General features: G+C 30.7%; 2 protein-coding genes and 1 long non-coding RNA gene across 3 annotated transcripts; 1 reads left to right on the forward strand and 2 right to left on the reverse strand.

Moving 5' to 3' along the window:
- Positions 1-715: 715 nt before the first annotated feature.
- LOC103499867 (4-coumarate--CoA ligase 1-like) lies at positions 716-2,680 on the reverse strand. Its single transcript, XM_008462994.3, has 2 exons — positions 1,190-2,680; positions 716-1,088 (listed from the first exon to the last, which is right to left on the reverse strand). Exons 1-2 carry the CDS (start codon positions 2,593-2,595, stop codon positions 866-868), a joined length of 1,629 nt encoding a protein of 542 aa, XP_008461216.1. The 5' UTR covers positions 2,596-2,680; the 3' UTR covers positions 716-865.
- Positions 2,681-8,933: 6,253 nt separating this feature from the next.
- LOC103499866 (uncharacterized) lies at positions 8,934-17,315 on the forward strand. Its single transcript, XR_539932.3, has 3 exons — positions 8,934-9,032; positions 9,140-9,275; positions 17,213-17,315. It is a non-coding gene; the product is annotated as an uncharacterized LOC103499866 (long non-coding RNA).
- LOC103499865 (tyrosine-sulfated glycopeptide receptor 1) lies at positions 10,828-14,626 on the reverse strand. Its single transcript, XM_008462993.3, has one exon. It carries the CDS (start codon positions 14,296-14,298, stop codon positions 11,011-11,013), a length of 3,288 nt encoding a protein of 1,095 aa, XP_008461215.2. The 5' UTR covers positions 14,299-14,626; the 3' UTR covers positions 10,828-11,010.
- Positions 17,316-23,622: the final 6,307 nt, after the last annotated feature.

A 23,622-nucleotide genomic window follows, 5' to 3' on the forward strand; every position in this document is an offset into this window, starting at 1 on the left:
ATTTTTGTCTTTCTAATAGAAATAAATATCTTAAAAATTTTAGTGATCGGAATATTGATCAATTTTTAAAGTTTAATTTTAAAAAATAGACCTCCCTAAGTTAAGGATCCAAATCAAATTTGGATTATTTGTCTACTTATATTTATTTTAACTCTTAATAATATTATGGTTTGGGATTTCTTCCGAAAAATAAGTAGTTTAAATAATTAAGTTCATTCCACAAACTTATTTATTTTTATAAAAAATAGTAAAAAAAAAAAAATTACAACCCACAAGATATAATATAGTTATATATATACTTGATAAACATGATCACAATACATTAGTAATATATATTTGATACACTATTGATATCCGTAAGATACACTTGATATCCTTCTAAAGCACTCGTACACGTGAGATACACTTTATATACACACACATTTAATACACACTTAATAATACATTTGCTATGTCAAATATTTTGATTTATGTGATAAAGATTTTGAATTTTTGTTAAAGGTTTAGAAAGAATATATATATATATATTGTAAAAATAAAAACCATAAACACATGTTATTATAATTTAAACTAAAATAATCTATAACTCAAATACTAACTACTATGATAACTCACTTATTGCTTCAAATGCTACTAAAAAATGGATAAATATAAACTTATTTATAAAAATATTACATTGTTTTATTCTTCCAAATGTCATTAGTTCTATAAATGATTTTAGTCAATGAAGAAACCCTTGGTAGTTGGTATTAATTTAAAATTCTTGAATATTACATATCAATTATAATGGAGTACAAAATTAAATTTTTGTGGGGGAAAAAATGCAATTAAGTTTACAATGACGATAGAGGAGCAATTTAGGCTTTTAATTGTAAGCACCCAAAGCTAATTTTGCTCTAAGTTCTTTCCTAAGGATTTTGCCAGAAGGAGCTTTTGGAATAGCGTTGACGAAAAACACTCGTTTTAGTCTTTTGTAGAAAACAACTTGTTTTGTTATGAATTGCTTTACTTCTTCTTCTGTTATTGCACCGCCGTTGGCCTTCACCACAAACGCCACCGGCACTTCTCCTGCCTCCACATCCGGCATACTAAAAAAAACAATAAGAAAAATAAAGTTTGATTAGAAATGAAACTCATACAAATATATTTTAGTCAAAATGAAGAAGGAAATTCATTTGATCGAACTCACCCAATGACGGCAGCATCAGATAGTTTAGGATGTGTAATAAGAAGAGCCTCTAGCTCCGCGGGAGCCACTTGAAAGGCCTTGAATTTGATAAGCTCTTTAAGGCGGTCGACGATGAAGAGCTCGTCGTCGTCGTCCACGAAGCCAATGTCACCGGTGTGAAGCCATCCTTCTTTGTCAACAGTCCTCTTTGTTGACTCCAAATCATTCAAATATCCTTTCATGATTTGATCGCCCCTAATACAAATTTCTCCGGAAGAATTCGCCGGCAATGAGGCGCCGGTTTCGGTGTCAACAATCTTCATCTCTGCATTGCGGACCACTGTTCCACATGCTCCGGCTTTTACTTGAAATGGTTCTTTTGCAAAAGCCAAACTCATGGATAGAACGGGACCAGCCTCGGTCATTCCATACCCTTGTCCGAGAACTGCCGTTGGAAATTTCTCCCTCACGGCGTCTTCCAATTCCTTCCCCAGTGGAGCTCCACCGGATTTGAGAACCCTCACGGACGACACGTCGTATTTCTCAAATTCCGGTGACTTAGCAATGGCCAAAAAGATCGGCGGCACAATTGGCATGATGGAAATTTTGTGTTTCTCGATCAATTGTAGGAGCGAAACAATGTCAAATTTCTGCATTATCAAAATCGTAGCGCCAACACGTAACCCACACAACAAAATTGAATTGAGTGAATAGATGTGAAAAAACGGCAACACAGAGAGGATCACATCATCGGCGTGATAATAGAGGTTCGGATTTTCGCCGTCCATTTGTTGAGCCACACTTGTGATTAACCCTTTATGCGTCAACATAACTCCCTTCGGCAAACCGGTTGTGCCGGAGGAGTACGGCAACGCCACCACGTCATCAGAGGAAAAATCCACCACCGGTGCAAGGGATTCATCAGCTCCACTCAAAACAGAGAAATGCAAACAACCCTCAACGGCAAAATCAACACACACAATTTTAACACCGTTTTCAGCCAAATCCTTAACCCGATCATAAAAACAAGCCATGGTCACAATCAATTTCGCATTGGCAGCTTTGGCCTGTTTAGCAATTTCCACAGCCGTATAAAAAGGGTTTGCCGCCGTCATGATGGCACCCCGGTAAGATGCGCCGAGGAAAGTAAAGACAAACTCCGGGGAATTGGGAAGTAAATTCATGACAACATCACCCTTCTTAATACCAAGATTGTGTAGGCCGGCAGCAACTCGACGAGCCGTAAGCTGAACGTCATGGTAAGTGTAAACATCGCCGGTGGCGCCATTGATCAAACAGGGGCGGGTGGCAAATTTGGGCATATTTTGGAAAACGTATTGGTGAAGTGGGAGATGATTGGGAATGTGAATGTCGGGAAGCTTTGAACGGAAAATGAATTCCTGAGTTTGGTTTGATTCGAAGGCCATTGTTGAGGTTTGAAGAAAAACAGAGAGAGAGAGAGAGAGAAGAGAAAAAGTAGAGATGGGTTTGTTGTGAAGATGGTAGATAGATAGAGGGAAGAAGGGATTTTATAGAGAAGAGAAAATGATACCAATTTTGTGTTTGGTTGGTGAGATAAATAAATGGAATTTTTTAAAAGAAAAAAGAAAAAAGAAATGGGTATTGTGGTCAGATGTGAGGTCTGAGAAAAATGGGCAAAGTGGTAATCTTTTCACCAACCCCCAAAGGATTTTGACTAATAAGAGGAAGGAAAGACTTTATTAGTGGCTACATAAGTCCACTCCCTCCCATTTTATTCACCAAACTTTCTATCGGACTGGACCATATTTTCCATTTCATTTTCATAATTTCTTCACAAAAATTTTATTTATTTATAGAGTTGTTTTTAAATACAGTAAAATGATTTTAAATATTTATAAACATAGATATAGAAACCTCTATGGAAAGTAAAATTTAGTATTGAACGAATAAAGTGGAGTTTTGAAAAGTTGATGGGACACTCAAGTGTATGCTACGTGGTAGGTAATATATCTATATATATATATATATATATATAAGTACAATTTAGATCAAATTTTGTAATTTAGTCCTTTTTTTTACGTTGAATATGGTTGGTGGTAAGATATTATTTTACAAAATAATATTATTAAAAAGTTTATTTATGAATAAACAAAAATATAGGTTAAAAATAGAAAATAATTTATACCTTAAAACTCCTAAACAATAAATGATTAAATAATGATGAGACTCTAACGACCACAAAGATGAGACAACAACTACAATGGTGAAGGAAGAGAAGGAAATGGTGGAAGAAGAAGGGAGAAAATAAGATAGAATGGTTCTGCCGAAGGAGAGCTGAGAGTTTTTATGTGAAAAATCATGTATCCCATCCACAACAAGGCATGAAAGTTGTGGATCCGGTTCACGACTCTGTGCATATTGAACAACATGGCAGTGTTGGCTGCAAGAGAGGATGGACAACTCAGTAGAGCCGTGTACCAAGTACGTGACTTCAGTGTCTTTTCATATACCGACCGCCCCATGAGTTAACTTTGTCGTGGTAAGTCCCAAGTGTCTGAGTGCCAACAAGAACAAAGACTACTAAAAATAATTTCTTAAATAATTGATTTTTTTTTAAGAAAAAAGTATTTAAAAGAAAAGAGATTCCGTGGGAAAATAGAAAAAGAAATGGACATTAAGCCTCACGTTACTCGCTCCAACCAACTACCGCGGGAAATGTCAAGGAAGTTCCTAAGCTACCCAAACCAAACAAAATTCATAAACTTCTTTTTTTTAAAAAAAAAAAGAAAAAAAACTTTGAATCTTGTATGGATATTCCAAAACTATATTTAAAATATAAATTCAAATGAATTTTAAATAATTATAAGATATGGAATTACAATTTATATTTTTAATGATAGTTTTGAAATAACTATGAAATTTGTCGAATATATTTTAGTAAAAATAAATAAGAATATATATATTATTTTTAATTAACGATAAAGTTCGAAAATGTTATTTTATTAAAACATAATTAATGAGTTTGGCCAAAAAAAAATTATTTTGTTTATTTAAAAATAAAAAAGAAGCCATCACCTAACTTATTAGCAAACACGTGTCTTAACCACTCGACTAAAACGATATCGTTGAACAACAAAACTATGCTTAGAAAATCAACTTGCCTAGGTAATAAAAACTTGTTTTTAATTATAAAAATTATACACCAAACTATTCAATAATTTGAATACATATCGTCAAAAATAAATAAACACATCTAATTTTAGCCGAGCATATTAATTTCATAATACTTAATAAATCAATCCTAAGTGAATTGGATAGAAATGAAATTTTAATAACAACATAATTTGGTCGATTAAAAAATTGATTAATCACGTGGGTGGTGGTTTGGGTCATAGTCAGCAAGAATCTATATGTTCATAAGGAACAGCTTAATTAGTTCATTGGGTTTTAAGTATGGCAGAAAATAATTATTTTAATAATTTAAGTTGAATATTAGTCAAACTTTGAAACGCTATCGTTCAAATTTTTGGTGCTCCTCTACTATATTTTGTAGTGCTTCTCCAACTGCCAAGAGGGTTCGTTTTTACACTTTAATTCTTTTTTTTTCTTTGGTGTGCTGTGTTTGGTAATTTAGATTCTGTATGTAATTCATTATATTTAATTATTACTTTAATATTTTAATACAATTGATTGAGGGTAGTTTTAATATTGTCTTTTTTTTTAAAAAAAAAAAGAGTCTCGTGAATCAAACATTAGTTAATTTGTTTGTGTTCGGATGAGGATGTTAAAGGATGAACATGTCAAGGTAGTTGGATGAAGAAAGATGAGTTAGTTTGACTTGATGATTACTCTTTCATGAACGAACTAGGTTTTGAGCATGCTAGGTTTTGCTCGTTGTTTGAGGATTATTTCTTACTCTCATGTTTCATGCCATACGGACTTTCGAGAGTCTTTTCATAATAATATTTTTACGGAACAAGAATTCTATATCGTTTATTTGTAAGAATGTTTTTCTATCCATTTTTAAGGGAAAAAAAACTCTTATTGGATGTAATTTTATGTGGGAATGGTTACAAATTAACTTATTTATTAAATCAAATACTTGAAAAATTTGAGGATTATTTCTTACTCTCATGCTTGCATGCGGACTTTCGAAAGTTTTCTCGTAATAATATTTTTGCGGAACAAGAATTTTACATCGTTCATTTGTAAGAATGCTTTTCTATCCATTTTTAAGAGGGAAAAAACTCTTATTAGATTTAGTTTTTCTCTCTATATAAAAAAGAAGTAGACAGACTTTTTGATTTCTACTTTGTTGTTACGAAGCTTCTTAGAAATAAATAAGCTAATATGAGAATATTTGTTTTTGTTACTTTATAATGTGGACGTCAACATCGTGTTAATTTTATAGACATTTGAATGAAAGTATATCAATAAAATGTAGATATCAGTGGATATTTTTGAAAAATATTTTTTAAAAACATAGTCGATATTTATGATTTTCAAACAAGTTAACGTATCCATTATTTATATCTTTCTCATATATTAGTATCGATTCTTTTCGATGCAGAATAAAAATATTGATTGAAATATAGAAAACATACATATAATTTGTGTGGATAATGTTTTAAAATAATAAGCCTGTAGGTAAAGATTACAATGAATAAAGAAATGGACGTAGAAGAAGAAGTTTGATTTGAAAAATGAGGGTTTAGGCGTGACGAAAAATAAGAGAAAATACATTTCTATCCCCACCCAAATATTTGTTCATTACTTTCTTTCAAAATACAACAATCCTTCAAAATAATAAATGTTACACCCATTCGCCAATCACTTCATTTTTCTTTTTCTAAATCGTGCTTGTTTTTGTCTTTTTAATATTTTTTTTTACGACAAGCCTCTTTCTCTCGGTGGTTTATTAATAGGTTTTGTCAGATCATTTTGTTATATTTACAATTCTTTTAAAATTTTACTATACATGTTAATATTTTGAATTCGAAGTTCTATACAACTATTTTCAGGAGCACTTTCTTTTTAGAAATAACTCTGACTCTTTCAAATTGAGTTTTTTTCTAAGCAGAGTCTGGATACTTCATTTTATTAGTACAACTGAGAAAATTATAAATTATTCTAATTGATAATATAATCTGGATACCCCAAAAAAATAGATTTAATTATGCTCCAAATTTTTGATAATTAAATCAATCCATTGGGCGAAAGAGAGGATATCTCGATTGGGGTTAATTGTTGTATTTACAATTCTTTTATTTGGGAATTGTTATAAATAACATAAAAAATTACAAATTAACTTATTTAGTAAATCAAATACTTGAAAAATTAAACAAAACATACCGTTAACATCCTTAATTTTTAAGCAATAAAAACCGACCGATTATCAAACAAAATTTGAATTTAAACATAGGGTCGTCTCAATCTTTTCATATACCTAACTACCTTGTTGTAATATTTATAGGGTTTTTCTTTTTCTCTACTCTTTTTCACTTAGTCAAATTATTGAAAATATTATAATGAGTAGTTGAAAACCCTGTAAATATTACACCAATGTAGTTAGGTATATGAAAAGAAATTAATTATAATTCAATAATATTTTCTTACAAATTAAAATAAATTTATTTAGCTCAACTAGTTCTCTTTTTTTTTCTCTTTCCCTTGTGAAATAATGATGGAAATAAACTTTATTAATCTTTTCATGTTTTCTAAATTTATGTTTGCTTACTTCTCTCTTTTAGCATATGGTTTTAATATTTTTTATTATAAAAAAAAACACTTAAATTATTAGTCAAATTTTAAGAATAAAATTACGAGCTTGAGAATTTTGATAAGAAAACTCATACATAGAAGCCGCAGTAGTTATTAAGTTTAATTTTGAAAACCAAAAGATAAAAAATTGAGGTCTCATTCGATTTCTTTTTAGTTTTTGGAAATTAAATTTATTATAAACATCTCTTTCATTTCTAAGTCTCTTGAGATATGATATCTACTTTTTATCCAAGTTTTCAAAAAATCAAGTTAAAATTTGAAAACTAAAAGAAAAATATAGTAGGTTTTAGAAATTTATTTATTTATTCTTTTAAATTTGGTTAAGAATGCAAATTTTTACTTCCTACTGATGTTTTAAAGCCCAAACCAAGTTTTGAAAAATATAGACGTTTTTGAAACTTGGTTAAGAAAGAGACAACCGTTGTAGCAAAGATGAGAGAAAATATGTTTAGTTTTAAAAAATGTAATCGTAAAAAAAAAAAAATTAAAGTATTAGTATATCCAACTAAATTTCATCGATAGTAGACATGGTGGATGTACTACTATAAAATAATGTTGTTGAATTATTATTGTTTTTAGAACTATGGCCTACAATAGAACTAATATTTAGTAAATGTAATAAATTATAGTAATATTCCATTAATAGACTTTTAACCACATTTTATCATTTTTGATATTTTTTTCATCGTTTAATTTTATAACAAGGCTATTTTAAAATATAGCAATATATTTACGATAAACTTCGATAGTCTTTTATCCGTCACAAATGGTAGTCTATCTTGGTAATTTTATAATAAAACTAAAATTTGTCAAATTTTTCAAAACCAACTACAACTATGGTAAAATACCAAAAACATCCGCATAAACCAAGCACAAACACAATTATTTTGACCCAACCCCACGCATCGTCCTATTAGTCGATAGCTAATTGTTTTCGAGTTTTCATCTTCTTTCTCCAACGGGTCTTCTTCCCTAATCCACATTATTACACGGATCTTCTTCTCCTCCTTCGTGTCATCCTCTTTTTCTTCTTCAACATTCATATTATTCATCAAGTCTATTACTATCTATTAGTGATAGACAATAATAAACCAACCGATCTTAGAAAATGTAAAAGATACTACCATTTATAATCTATTTATAATTTCTTTTGCCAAGTTAACAAATATTAATTAGAATGATAACGATAGACAATGGAAGGCCGAGTGACAAACTAAGTGAGCTGGTGGAAGTTTTGTTGCCAGCTCCAAAATAGTAATTAGAATGAAAATCATAGACTATCCCAATTGAAATGAGGTGAGGGTAAATCGAGTATTTTCAAAACAGATTTTAAACTTCGGGGAATTATCAAAAATGGTAAAATGAACAAACTAAAGTATAATGAGTTTTTGTCATTTAGTAATTTTTAACGTATTTTTTTATTATTATTTAAAAAAAAACTCTTTAAAGTTCTTTCAAAATTTTGAGGAAAAAAAAGGTGAGAACCTCACATTCTTAAAAAAATTTGGACAGAAGATCTACTTTACACAAATGTCTCAATATTTTATTAATTTTCTTAACTAAGATTCGAGATTTTCAATGATTATTGTGTCTCTCACATTAAGTATAAATAATATATATTTTCAAAATTATATAATAATATATCATAATTAAGTTATATCACATTTATTATTATTATTATTAAACTTAAAACTTACCTATTTAATAAATTAAATATATAATTATTTTATTTTATTTTTATTATATTATATGGGGTATATATTTTAGTAAAATTGGTAATAATATTTGGGCTCATTCAGTATTGGGCTCTATGGGCCCCCAATTGTACCAACGACCCAAAACGTCGAATAGCCCGAGCCAAGGAGTCATGTACAAAAGCACGACACAATTTTGGAATTTAATAAAGTTATAGGAATTACTTCATAATAAAACTAAAGTAGGAGGGCCCATCTTAAAATTTCCGTGTCCATAATTTCAGTTTTCCCTCCTCGGCTTCTTCACTCTACAGCCTCTTTCATGTCTGAAGGCATCGTTCCATACACTGGACTTACTCAGGAGGATTCAATCCATCCCTTCTTCAGTTCACATTCACTCTTAAACTGTTCGTAGCTTCTAATTGCATTTCTTGATATTTTATGTGAATTTCATGTTTTCATTTCTCATTACTCTCTTTTTCCTTTTCTACAAATTTCGATCTCCAAACACCAGCCGGCACCGTGTATTCTTTTGCATTAAAAGCTATGAAGCTCGAGAAATTATGCTGAGGATTTTCAAGATACCAAATGCAATGGAGAAGTGGAGATTAGGTAAACATTCCAATTGAGCGTGGAAGTTGTCTTGGCAGGTACGCTAAACATTCCAATCCAGATATAGTTTATTTTATAAATCCTGATTATTAGATTTCTGAATTCTTCTCACGGATTGATGAAACAAGTAGTGCTTCGATAATTGATCTGTTTTACGTTTTTATGAGCGTTCGTTTATTAATTGTTTGAAGTCAAATTCATTATTGTTTCTGAATATAGTTAGTTAGCGAAATCGACATTCAGGAGAGTCAATGTCAATTGGACGGTTGGACCATCACTCTTAGGAGTTGCGTCATTTGGACGTAATTTTATGATAAAGACTTTGAGAAAAGGAGTGGCTGTTTTTGGACTATATGCCTTTTCTTTTAGGGGTTGTTGTCACTGCCCTGGTATACTTATTATACCAGTTAAGATTAGCTGCACATTTTTGGCTCAACCTAACACTTCCTCTAATCTGTTTAGTTTCACTATAGTAACAGTGCATTTAGGTTTTCATACTGTTTTATATCTATCCCTGTCAAACTTTATCTATATTGATTAAGTGAATGTTTGAGAGTGATTTAGACAAGGTTAAAATTACTTCCATTATATTTAAAACCATTCCTACATGTTCTTTCAATAATTTAAAATTAATTTTTTGGTTTTGAATGATTAAAAATATGTTCGAAAGAGATTTTAAACATGACAAATGGGAATCTAGACATTTTGAAATCACTTTCAAACGTGATTATGTTTCTATATTTTTTAGTTTAGTAGGATTTTATTTTTTTCTTAAATACTCATTATTACGGTAGGGGATACTTGATGGAATTATAACAATAGGTGGAAATAAGTCTCACTAAAATTAGCTGATCTTGATTTCTTAATGCTTGATTTGTTGTCTAAGTTTTTGTCATATCCCCTGCTCAAAAAGTTAGTAAAGAAATCCAACATCTTACCAAGGAGATATCAAAATGTTTAAAGCTAACTCAATAGCTACGTAGTTCATGTTTTTTCTTGAGTTTTTCTTACCAAAGCTATCTTTCTAAGATCATATTCTACATTCGTGTGCTATTGTGCCGTAGTGAGGCTTGTAGGATTCTATCTGGTGATGATTATTAGTATGACTATTATATTGGGTCACCCACCATTATCAACAGTTGAACTATTTCAATTCACATCAATTAAGTTGGTGAACACCGACCAATGGATGGAGTGTCCATTTATGAAAATGAAATCCGACTTGTTGGTTAGTAAAAGTTGCATAAAAACCGACCTGAAACCGCACCTAAACGGTGGACCACATGAATGGTCCATTGGTCTCCGCGACCTTCCATTTAGAAATTGCTATGCTACGAACTGATGCATCAGTCCAATTCTGACCGACTTTCAAGCCTAGACTGCCTAGTATTGCATATCTTTGGATTTTATGGTCTCATCTTGAAAGTTCGTTAACAGCTGGTGTGGCCTATAAGCTTTTCAGGTCATATCGTTGTGAATTTTATTTTTCTCTTATGCTTTTCAACAATCAAATATATCCTATTCTAGGATTATAATTATGCAGATATAACCTAAGAAACATTGTTCACAATTTTAAAGTAGATGCGATGATTATGAACAAAAGAAGTAATCTTAATAAATACAAATTACAATACCACCTTTACCATTTACACCCGAGTAAAACTGTAGTTAAAAGGTTGCATTACAAAAGAAACAAAAACCTTTTTTTTTTTTCTTTTTTTTTTTTCCTTTTGTGCAAGTATGGTATCTGTCCTCATTTATAGAAGTGCAATTTCACACATCCTTACTTTGGGGAACTTTGGTCTTCCCCACATCTTTCAACCAATCAACAACTTCCTTGATGGTAGGTCTTTTAAAGGGGTTCTGACTGACACACATGCAGGCAATATCGAGAACCTGGATCATCTCTTCTTCAAAGCCCTTCCCTTTTAAAATGGGGTCAAACACTTCATCTTGTTTGCCCTCATTTCTCAATTGTTGCACCCAGCCAACCAACTCTCGTGATGCCTTTGGCTTTGATATCTCTACGGGTCTTTTACCAGTAAGCAACTCGAGCACGACCACACCAAAGCTGTACATATCTCCTCTCAAAGTGGCGACCCATGCTTGTCCATATTCTGGAGGAATGTAGCCTAAGGTTCCAACAAGTTCGGTTGTAACATGAGTCTGGTAAGGATTGATCAATCTAGATAGTCCAAAATCTGCTACATGAGCTTCAAATTTCTCATCGAGCAAGATGTTACTGGACTTAATATCCCGGTGTACAATATGTGGCTCACATATTTGGTGCATGTATGCCAATCCAGAACTTGATCCTCGTATAATCTTCAACCGAGTTGGCCAATCAAGTTGAGACGCACCATCAACCTTCTCATGCAACCAATAATCTAAACTTCCGTTTTCCATGTATGAATACATTAGCAGCCGACTTCCCTCATGCACACAGTAACCTTGAAGAGTAACCAGGTTCTTGTGTTTGGCTGCAGACAGAGCCTCCACTTCTGCTTTAAATTCCCTTTCCATCAGTCCCAAGTCTCCCGAGAGTTTCTTTACAGCAAGTCTCGTCCCATTTGCTAATGTAGCTTTGTAAACCAATCCAAAGCCACCACAGCCAATTATGTTTTCTTGATTGAAATCATCAGTGGCCTTCAATATGTCAGAAATGGTAAGCTCCTTGATGTTGTTGGCATTATTTGGAAACAAAATGACTATGCTAGTGTTGTTGTCAGCATTGTAATTAGAACTAATAGAAATTATGTCCAAATCTATTATGTCGGTATCCCCTCTTGGATCAATCCTCCTCTTGGATAATATCCACAACGCTAGCAGGGTGATGATAAGACCAATACTTAAACAGGTACCCACGACTAATCCTATGGCAAGTTTCTTACTGGAGCTTTTATTTTGAGAGGTGGAATGGGGTATTCTAGTCTGGTTAGAGCAAGATCGCTGCACTATGGGAGGACCGCACAACCCTGAGTTTCCTTCGTAACTAGAGCTAGGAAACGTATCGAACTGACCCCCTGATGGTATTGGTCCTTGAAGGTCGTTAAAGGCTACGCTAAACCAAGACAAGAAGTGGAGGCCTTTGAGGGAATGGGGGATTTCACCAGTTAGGTGGTTATGAGAGAGGTCTAATCTCTCTAAGTTGCTGAGATTGGAAATGGTATCTGGGATGCTACCGGAGAAGCTGTTGTTGCTGAGGTCTAGTATATGTATAACCTTTAATTGCCCGATCTCCAAAGGAATAGGGCCACTTATGGTGTTGTTGCCCAGGTATATAGCTGGCGGAAGGCTGGAGAGCTGATTGTATTGCTGATTAGTAGCATTACTGGGCGCAACAAAGACAGGCAATGCAAGAAAACTCTGCTTGGCAGGATCTAAAATCTGTTGCGACATCAAAGGCTGCAGTCTGCAAAGCTGGGTGGGGAACTCTCCGGAAATTCTGTTATTAGACAAGTCAATATAAAACAGACTCGGAAAATCACCTAACCATTCAGGTATTGAACCCACAAGGCGATTAAAGGACAGGTCCAAGACCTCTAGACTCCTGAGCTTTTGTATCCATGAGGGAACTTTACCAGTTAACTGACTAGCTCCAATAGCCAAAGCCTGGATATTTTGAAATGTGTTGGCATCTACAATCATATCCTCATCCGGCAACGCTTCACCAATATAACTACCGGACAGCACAAGAGTTCCAAGGTTTTTGCAACCCATCAAATTCCTTAGTGCTCCACTTAAATTGGTTAGATTATTCTTGGAAACTGAAATGAAGGACAGTGATTGAAGCGCTGCAATTTCGTGAGAGATCTCTCCAGATAACTGATTACTAGCCAGTCTAACTGCCTTCAGAGATTTGCAGGAATAAAGAGTCGATGGTATATTACCTGTGAACATATTGTTGCCCAGGTCGAGTGTGGTGAGGCCAACAAGGCGAGAGAAGTTAACATTAGAGAGATCTCCTTGCAGCTTATTAACCCGCAAATTCAACAAAGTAAGTCTAGTGCAATTCATCAATGATGGGGGCAAAGTGCCAGTGAGATTGTTAATGTGAAGCGATAACTGTTCCAGGTTGGAGAGCTTTCCAATATCTGTTGGGATGGGGCCAACCAAAGAATTCGAGAACAATTCCAGGATTCTGAGGTTGGTGAGGTTAACGATTCCCTCGCCGATGTTTCCCGAAAGATGATTAACATGTAAAGAAAGCTCCTTTAGAGTGAGAACATTGTAAAGGTCGGAGGGAATAGGACCGGTAAGACTATTGAAACCCGCTCGAAGAACCTCCAAATCATGGCATTTCTCTAGCCCTTGAGGTATTCCTCCGCCGAATGCATTATTGGAAAAGTCTAATAACCTGACGGAGCTTATGGATGTAGTATTAACACAAAAGGAGGTTGGAATGAGACCTGTAAAACTATTGTTGCGGACATTGAAACTGGTCAAACTCCCCGAAATTGCCACCTGCTGGATAAACGAAGCAGGTATTTCCCCATAGAATCGATTACTAGACAAATCCAGAGTCTCAATCACGAGTCCGGACGATGAAGACGGCGATGGCGGCGGCGGCAACTGGCCAGTGAGAAGGTTGTAGCTCAAATTCAGTTCCTTGAGATGACTTAAGGACTTAAAGAAATCAGAAGGGAGAGAACCATAAAAACGATTGTGGGAGAGATCAAGGTGAGAGAGAAAAGTAAGGTTTGTGAGAGATGAAGGGAATTCACCACGAAGACCTCTAGAAGGCAACAAAAGCTGAGTAACTCGGTTGTCGTCGCTATTACCGATTGCTTCACAAAACACTCCTTCCCAGAAACAACAATCAATCGAGGAAGACCAATTGAAAGACGATGAAGCAGATGAAGAATTGACAAAATACCAGAGAGAATCCCGATCAGATGGGTCGCAAGAAGCTGAAACAGAAAAAGGAGGAATGAATTGCAAAACCAAAAGCAGGGTCAAAACCAAGAAGTTAAGAAAGTTGGAATTAATTGAGAAATTGGGTACTAAAGGTTGATGAATGAGACCACCAATCAAGGAGGTGGCCATTCTATCATCTCTCATCTGAAAAAAAAGCAAACAAAAGGCTTTACAAGAAGAAGAGCGAAAGAGCCAGATGGAATGGAACAAGGTAGATGTAAGAAGAGGAAGAAGCTAGCTTGAATGAAGTACATAGTCGTCATAATCAGGTTTGAGGGTTACCTTGTACAAGATGGGGGAAACCATTGACCAAAAAAAAAAAAAGAAACAGAGAGAGAGAGAGAGGAGGAAAGGGAGAAGAGAGAGAGAGGATGACGTTGACATTGGAAAGTCTAAGATATATATAAATTATAAGCAATATGGTTTTGCTCTTACTCCCCTCCCACTAGAGGAAATTCTCATTTAGCGTTTACTTTTGGAGATAGGTTGAGGTGGGAAGTGGGGGTTAATGGCCGTTGTTGGGTTTTTAAAAATTAATTTTAAAAGATAATTTGTTGCTTATCATCATTATTATTCTGACTAATTTATTTCTCTATTGGAAGACAACGTGTTGAGCAGACGCAATCGGTGGGCAGAGGACACAGTCACGGTCACCCATTTGTCTACTCCACTTGTTCTTGTTGGCCTTTCTTTATAACCTGATTTTTTTTTTAAAAATTCAATTTCCTTCTTTAATTTTCATATTACACATACATACCCCTTCATCCAAATTTGACCCATGAAGATGAAGCCCATTTCTTTCTAATATTACATTATCTCTCTCCTTTCGTTTTAGAGACTCATCAACTTCTCTCTCCTTTACCCCTTCGCATTATACCTTACTCTTCTTTCAAATCTTAGTCTTGTATCCTCACTAACTTCGCACCCTGCCACTAATTTCGTAGATATTGAATTCTGGATAGGTTACTACCAATTTTAGACAATTTTTCATGAACTTTATTAGATCAATAACTACTAGATCAATCCAGAACGTTACATTCTCCTTTTCTATTATTCCCAAAGCATTTGTTATTGACCTAAAATCATCATGCCATGTTTCTCGTTGAAATGTCTGTGGATATATATACTATGACATTTCAAACAAGTACGAAAGTTTTAAGAAGCGTAAGAAATAAACTCTTTAATCTCTAAAGACGTCGTTGACTTTTTAGTTTGAACTATCTTTTTTAGTATTTTCTTTAATTGTGATCGTAGTTTGGACATGGTCGTAGCTAACACATTGATAAATAATCACGACAAATTTTGTGTTCAATCTTTTAATATTTATATTTTTCTGTGTATAATTATTTGATTAAAGAAGGTATTTTTATTATTACTTTTTGATTTTAGGTTTGAAATCAACCTTTGATTATAATCAAATGCTTACATAATGTGCGAGGTTGGTCATTTATTGATGAACAGAAATTCCTAACGTTCTTCATTCAATTTTTGTTGACAAAATACTGAACTAAATTAAACACAGTTGCATATATTAACAATCGATTTTACTTGAAAGTCATTTCTCCTTAATGAATTACCATATTTTAGGAGAAATGCTAACACAACCCTAAGAATTACACTTCTACCTTGAAAAAAAAATCCAAAGACATAAAATTTAAAGAAAATATATATTTCTTTATTCTACATCTTCAGAGAACCCAAAATCAAGCTAAGCAAGTGGAGAATATATGGGCTGCTAAATTGACATTCATCTTATTTTCCTTTTGAATTGAAAATATATGTGAAGAATCATGGAGTACAAAAGAGAGGGAAAGAAAAAAAAAGGAACTTTCCATTTTGGGATTCAAGAATTGGGAAAGGCAAGAAAAAGATTGATGAAAATAGGTGTGCACTAAGTGTAGCTCTATTCCCAAAGATCCAAGGCACCTAATTTTTCTTCTAGTAATGGCACCAACCAAAGCCTTTGGACTATATTTCTGCTGACAGTTCATCATATTTTGTTTCGTTTTTGTTCTCTTCCCCTTTAAAGCTACTTTCAATATTCCCCTTTTTAAAAAATAGCCCCATCACCTTTTTAGTTCCTATAGTTTATGCTTGATTTTTCAATGGCTAGGGTTTATAATTTGAATGTTTCAATGTGATTCTTATGGTTAGTTATATCCCTTTTTGTTTTCTGGCTTCCATTAATAAGTTTCTTACCTGATTTTGTTTTAGCATGGTTAAAATTACTTTCTTATTTTAATAATAACTTTTAGAACATATTTTAATTTGTCAAAACCAACTACAATAATATGAAAATTGTGATAAAAGTGTAAAATAAAATATTAGGTTCTTGCTAACAATTTTATTGTTGGTATTTGGTTTTTTAAAAGTAAACTTTTTCTCTCTTTTCTTTCTTTAGGATTTTCATCTTTTCCAAGCACAAAAGTTAAAATCTTAAACAAATTTCAAAAACAAAAAGAAAGGATTAAAGGGGGAGAAAGAATAGTTATAGAATTTACTTTTTCAAAATTAAAGAAAAAAACTAAGCATCTGTTTAGATTGAGTTAAGAAAATAATGTTTTTCAAAAAACCAATTTTTATGAAAATTATTTAAATTACACCTAAAAATCGTTTTGAATAGCTTTTAAATATATTATTCTTTCAAAATAACGTATTTTTAAATTAAAAACTTAAAAATATAATCCAAATACATAATAAATGATTTTCAAATAAGATCTACATCCATTCCATGACAGTATTTAAAAATTATTTAAAACTGTGTTAATAAATTTAAAATCACCCAGGAAGAATTAATGTTTGTTTAACACGTAATAAAGTGTCATAATGGTAACCTGAGATTAGATTTTTAGAGATCTAACCAAACTATTGAAAAGTAGAAACATCTTACATTTCCAAAAGAAAAGAAAAGGAAATTGAAATTGGCTTTCATTATATAAGAATTAAAAGGAGAATTTTCATATAAAAAAAATACATAGTCAGCTCAGCATAAGTAAGCCAGATGGGTAGAAGGATTCCGTCCATTAATGGGTGACATTTTTTTTTTTTTAATTTTTAGGTTCAATTAATAACCAAAGATGTGACCCAAAAGAATAAGTCTGTTGGACTGCTGGGGCCCTCGTGAAGTCAAATCCCCTTTCCTTTCAGCATATTGCCTTTGCCTCTTCTCTCTACCACTCAAAACTCCTCCTTTCATTTCTATAAAACTACGCCTGAAGATAGCAATCGTCGCATTTATATTTCATTCATTACCCATTCCTTGTCATTTCTAAACTAAACCTCATTTAACTCTTAATCCTAGAATAAAACATCTTTATTTGTTTTCCAGTACAATTTCTTAATACATCGTCTTTAAAAATATATTTGTGTAGTCTTTAAAAATATATTTGTGTAGTCTTTAAATTTTAAAATGTATCGACTTAGTTATAATCTATTTAGAAATAAATGCATTTGATATTATGAGTAATTTGGAGGACTAGAATGTAATAAAAGAATAATGGATTCAAAAGAGTGTTGGAAAGCGGAATCCTAAAATGTGAAAACGGTGGATAAAAGGGGTCGATTGAAAGTTGTGAAAATATAATGAATTTGGTTTTATAATTTTGGTTATATGAACTTAGGGTTTAGGGTTTTGAATTATATTACCTTCTTACTTTGTTGCAAAATGTTTACAAGGTTTAAAGTAATTTTTTAGAATTATTTTAAATTCTTTTATGAAATTTTATAATAATAAATTATTTCTTTATTCTAAAACTAAATTTCTAATTTTAATGGTTATGTAATTATTTAAAATAATAATAAATAAATACTCGGTAACTCTAATTCCTCAACCCTCTTCCAAATATGCCTCAAATATTTATTCTTAATAACTTAAAGAGTAGAAGAATTTGTTTTGAAAATCGAGAGATTAAACACATTTTTTTTTCTCAAAACTTGTATATTAAAAACTAGAAAAATAATTTTTCATTTGATAACTCACTTTAATAATTACATTGTTATTTAGATGGAATCAATTAAATTGAATCTGGTTCTATTGGTGTTAATATTAAATGACTTAATTTAAAAAAAAAAAAGTTAAAGTTAAAGTATATTTTATGGGATGGAAGGTGTTTGGTTAAAGTGTTAATTATGTTATTTATTTGCAAGCATTTTAGTGGGAAATATCTCTTTTGGTTTTAAGGGAATGAATTCCATGGCCTACAATAAAAGAGAAAAGGATATAGTTTTAAATTGGACTTTCAATAAAGCTTGAAAAGAAAATTTTATCTTGTTGGAAATAATAACTTCCGATGGTATAAAATCTTGAACACAGTCTCTATTTTATTGTAGATTCTCTTGCACTTTATAAAGAAAAAAAAAGTTGAAAGATAGAATTTCTAAGGAAAAAAAGAGATACAAAGTTATATCGGGAATCTAATTAACTATATGACATTTTAGATAGATTAGATTGAGAATTGAATTTGGAAAATATAGTAGAGATCAGATCTGATTTCAATTTGAATTTTTGTACCATCTCTCTATAAGGATGAGATGGCTTGAAATGACTATTAGTAGAAATATTCAACTCTACATTTTAACCTCTTTAGTCTATCTTTTATTATCATTATCATTTTTGGTGTGGTGCCAACTCAAGTACACTTTAAAAGAAATAGTGTAGAATATTGACTAACGTGGTAGCTTAATATTTTTTTTTTTTTATAATAACTATGTGAGTTGGATTAGAGGATCAACTAAAAAATTTTCAAGTTAGTTAGATTGACCTTCCTAAAACTTTTAAACGAGTTGATTGGAGTTGACTTGGGCTATTATTGTTTTTATTATTATTTTAAAGACATCAGAACTAATAACTAAAATTTGTAAAATTTAAATATTAAGTACCAAATATCTATGATATCTATCGTAAGCTTTAACAAAGACATGCAACCCAACAATTTTTGTAAAATGGGTGGTCAACTTGAAAATTTTTATCCAACTCGCAGTTCTTAGTTTAAATTAGTAGTCTGAGTTGTTCGAGCTATTTTTTATTTAAGACGGTTAAACATAAAAATTTGTAATGACAATATCATTTTAATCAAAATTAGGAATTTAGTTTTCGCAAAATTTTCTCCATTACAACCATGATTAAATTATCCTGTCATTCAATACAAACTATTAGTCTATATTATATAATAGATATTAAATATTAATAATATAAAAAACAGTAATTTAGATCGGTAGCATTTTTAATAATAATAATTAAATACATAATAACATTGTTTAAAACAATGTAAATATAATAAAATTTATCGAGTGTTAAGACTTTTGTTAAAAATATAGTTAATCATAGATAGAATGTGAAAACTAGATCTAACAATGGATATTTCACTACTTTGAATTTGATAGTTCATTTACACCAACTTTTTTTCAAAAAAAGATCATATGTTCATTTTGTTTTACTGAATCTTTCAATTTTAAGTTCATGTCCACTCATTATATTTTTTTTGTTCGTAATTTTCTATTATCGCAATCTTTTAAACATTTTTTCTTAAGTAAAGATCACATAAGTCACAAATAACTCATAAACTCACACATCATGCACACAATAATAAATTATTATTAAATACGAGAGAAAATATAAACAACTCTCTCTTAGAAAACACAACTTTCTTCCCGTGTTGGTTGTAATATAAATTTTATTCTAAATTATATAAAAGATCATTTTATTACCATCCAAACAATCTCGTTGTATAGGGCTAAAGAATTTGTAAAAAGAACAACGGAAGGGAAGAGATTTGAGCAAGAAATTAAAACTATTTTCCCTCAAACTTTGCAATTATATAGTGTTTGATTAATCCTTCCATCATATATATATTTTTGCAAAGTATTTTCTTTTGGCTTGACTAATGGCTGCATCCTCTATTGTAATTACTATTATGATTCTAACCATAGTTGACAACTTCTTTGGCATCTTATGCACTAACCGAAAATAATAATAATAATAATAATAAATAACAATAAATAATAACAAACATCAACAACAATAATAATAATAAAAGCAAAGCATCTTTTGAATCAAGTAGCAAATATTTTTGTGCATATAAAGGAAGTATAATGTTTATTTATTTTAATTTTTATTGGTCAAGAATCGGTGCATTAAAAAATGAGTCATCCCATAGTTTACATTTATAATCTAATTATTAAATCTCTAATCGTCTATTTGTGCTTGTGTAAAATAGGGTTTAGATGGGGAAAAACAGAAAAGTAACCCCTTGCAAATTTACCTTAAGTTTTATTTATTTTGAGATTTAGGCTTTAATTTATAAATTATGGTTGAACTACTGTCCTATAATAATATTATTTAGGTAAAAGGATTACAATATTAAATACTCTAAAAAAATCAAGAAAAATCGTTAAAAAAATAGTAAAATAGATAAAATATTTATACTTTATAGAAAAATAAGAAATTTTTTCATAAATATAACAAAATTAAAATATTTATGGCTGGTTTGCCCTTACATATTTTTGTCTCTTATGCAAATGACTTTCTTCTTTTATTGTTCTTTTTTATTTTCACTGTGAATCATCTTTCTTCTTTCCCTCTTTTTTTTTTTACGTCTCAAATCTTTTTTTTTTTGCTGCATGCATCGTCTTTCGTGCATCTTTTTTAAGTTTATTACGCACGTTGTACCAAATATATTACGCGCATTGTTGACCGAGTATTTTTTGTATTTTCTATTGCGGGCTTGTGGACTTTTTCTGTTTTTAGAATTGTTGTAAATATTTTACCGATTTGTTATATTTTTGACAATATAAAAAAAATGTGTAATGAATTTTTGTATTTAGATGGTTTTTTAGGAAGATTAAATAGTTTTTCTTTTATTATTTTAAAAATAACCCTTAAATAAAAATTATACATTGGTTAAATTAGTGTCCGAATGTTTTTCAATTTTGGAACTTTTCTCATTTCATAACTTTCACTCTTTTCTAGAAAAAAAAGAAATTCCTTATTTTCTAATTATGTGTTTAATTAATATTTACTTTCTTCGATTTTTAATTTAAAAATATTTTTACAAAATAAAAAATTGATAAAACTATTTATAAAATATAGAAAAAATTTAAATTCTATCTATAGACATTAATAAATTTATTTTAATTTAAGTTGTAATAATATTTATTCGTGGGATAGATATGTTAATTTGAGAAAAAAATAATAAATATTAAAATAAATAATAAAAAAATTATAAATATCAAACGGTAAAAACCAAACATTTATCAAATGTTACACTAAAAAGAACATATAATTTATTAGACACATTTTTTTAAACTTTGAACTCACTAAACACCAAGCTACAAGTTGAACATTTATACCTATAATATATATATATATATATTCCACATATGTCAAATAAAGAGATTTGGTTTAGGGTGATGATGTTTTGTTGGAAGATTTAGGTGTTGGTAGGGAGGACAAAAAGTTGAGATTTTTAAAATATAAAGCTAATTAAAACCAAAGTAGACCTACTAAATTAATTCAATTAGGGAATTAAGCATTGTGGGCTACCTTTCTACATACCTAAGATTACTTTCTTTTTCTTTTTTTTTTTTCTTTTTCTAATTTTACTATTTTACCCCTTCTTAGTTCTTATTATTATTAGTCAATATTACCCACTCATTTATATTGTATTTCCAAATCAACCCCTTATTTTATCCAAAATTTCACTTAAATCCCCCAACAACACAATCCCAACTCCATTAATCTCCATGGTCGGCAAAAGTATATATTTGGTCTCTTTTCTTTTGTATTTGTTTCTTCTATTCTTTCTTTCTTTCCATTCAAATGTAAACCACTCAAAGTCTCATACATATGGCCAACTAAGATACCATTATTTATTTTTTTATTTAAAAAATATATTGTGTTTTGTAAAAATTACTACTTTAACAAAAAAAAAAAAAAACTTAAGATGGAAAAAGGAAAAAAAAAAAAGAAAAGAAAAGGTTTGTGCTTGGTACAACCATTAAGTAATTTTTCTATTTAATATCACATTGATAATTTTAAATACATATAAAACTATAATTGGAAAAAAAATGTTAAATCTCTATATCTTAATTAAAAAGATTTGTCACCAAAAGTTTAGCTAACGTGGCAGATCAAGAAGTCAAATTTTTCATCCCAATTTGTACTAATTAAAAGAATTAAGATATCTAAATAATCAATAATAAATCAAAATGAAAGGGGATACACAAAGATATGTTCATAATTAATTAGTTGTTAATCTCTTACGATTAGATGAATAATCTTTCTCTTGAAATTGAAAGAGAAATCTAAAATGCATAAAAGATTTGATATATTTTAGATTATTTCTCAATTCAAGTTTTTTCAAAACATTGTATTAAAATTTATTTATAAATAATCGGTGGGTCTCAATTAAACTATCGTACTTTTGTAGGCATATTTGAATTTTATTGGTAAGAATCACATAGGGGCCGGGTTACAAAAATGAGTATGAAGCTACGTAATGGGCCTCAAACGCATAGATAAATTAACCATCTACCTACCGATAGAAGAAGCTCTCATTTAGTACTTAAAAAAAAAAAAAAAAAAAATAGTCATTTCATTAAATATATTTGTGTGGACCTAGACCATTCACACTCTAATTACATTTTATCTAAAAATTCGTAATCGAAGAATTTTACAAAAATTCATTATAAACGACGACTTTTAACTAAATCAATGCAAAGAATTATTTTCCTAATTGAACAATATGTCACTTCAAAAACTATTTAAACACTTATTTAAACAATTGAAAAATTAAATAAAATAATGTAAACTATAGGACGTTGACATTAGTGTAAGTTGAGGATCATGAGGTAAAGCCCCAACCCCCATTTACCAGAAATTTCTTTTAACATTTACTTAGTTTAAAAGGATTTAAGACCAATTTAAGAATCCTGGACCATTTGGTAGGTTTAGTCCTAAAAAAACCTAACAATTTTAAAATTATTTAATAGCCAAGCAAAAATTAATTTATTTCTAAAAGTTTTTGTAACATTCTTAGGTGTTTTTAGGGTTTAACAATAATACTAAAACCCGATCAATTGATATGCAAAGTTGATGTAAATTAAATCTTAATTATCAAATTAAACCATGGAAACTAAACGTGTAATTTAATTATTAACTTTTGTTAAAAAGAAAATGCCACTTTAATTTAGTATCTAAACAGTAAAATTAAACAAATTCAAAATTAGATAAATGCATGTGAAGTGTACAAGTTTCAAGAGAGGCATTAATTAAGAGAATTACACTTCCCATTAGAGAAATTGAAGAGTTTTAATTAACTTTTAACATTATCTTCAATCGAAGAGTCATTATTCATTCATCTATATGAATTAGCAAAGTTATATATATATATATATACACATATATACACCTCCTCAAAAGATTAAGTAAAGAAAGAAAAGATACTTAAAAACAATGAAGAAGTTGTGTGA

This window comes from Cucumis melo, chromosome 1, assembly GCF_025177605.1.
Source record: "Cucumis melo cultivar AY chromosome 1, USDA_Cmelo_AY_1.0, whole genome shotgun sequence".
Lineage (NCBI taxonomy): Eukaryota > Viridiplantae > Streptophyta > Magnoliopsida > Cucurbitales > Cucurbitaceae > Cucumis > Cucumis melo.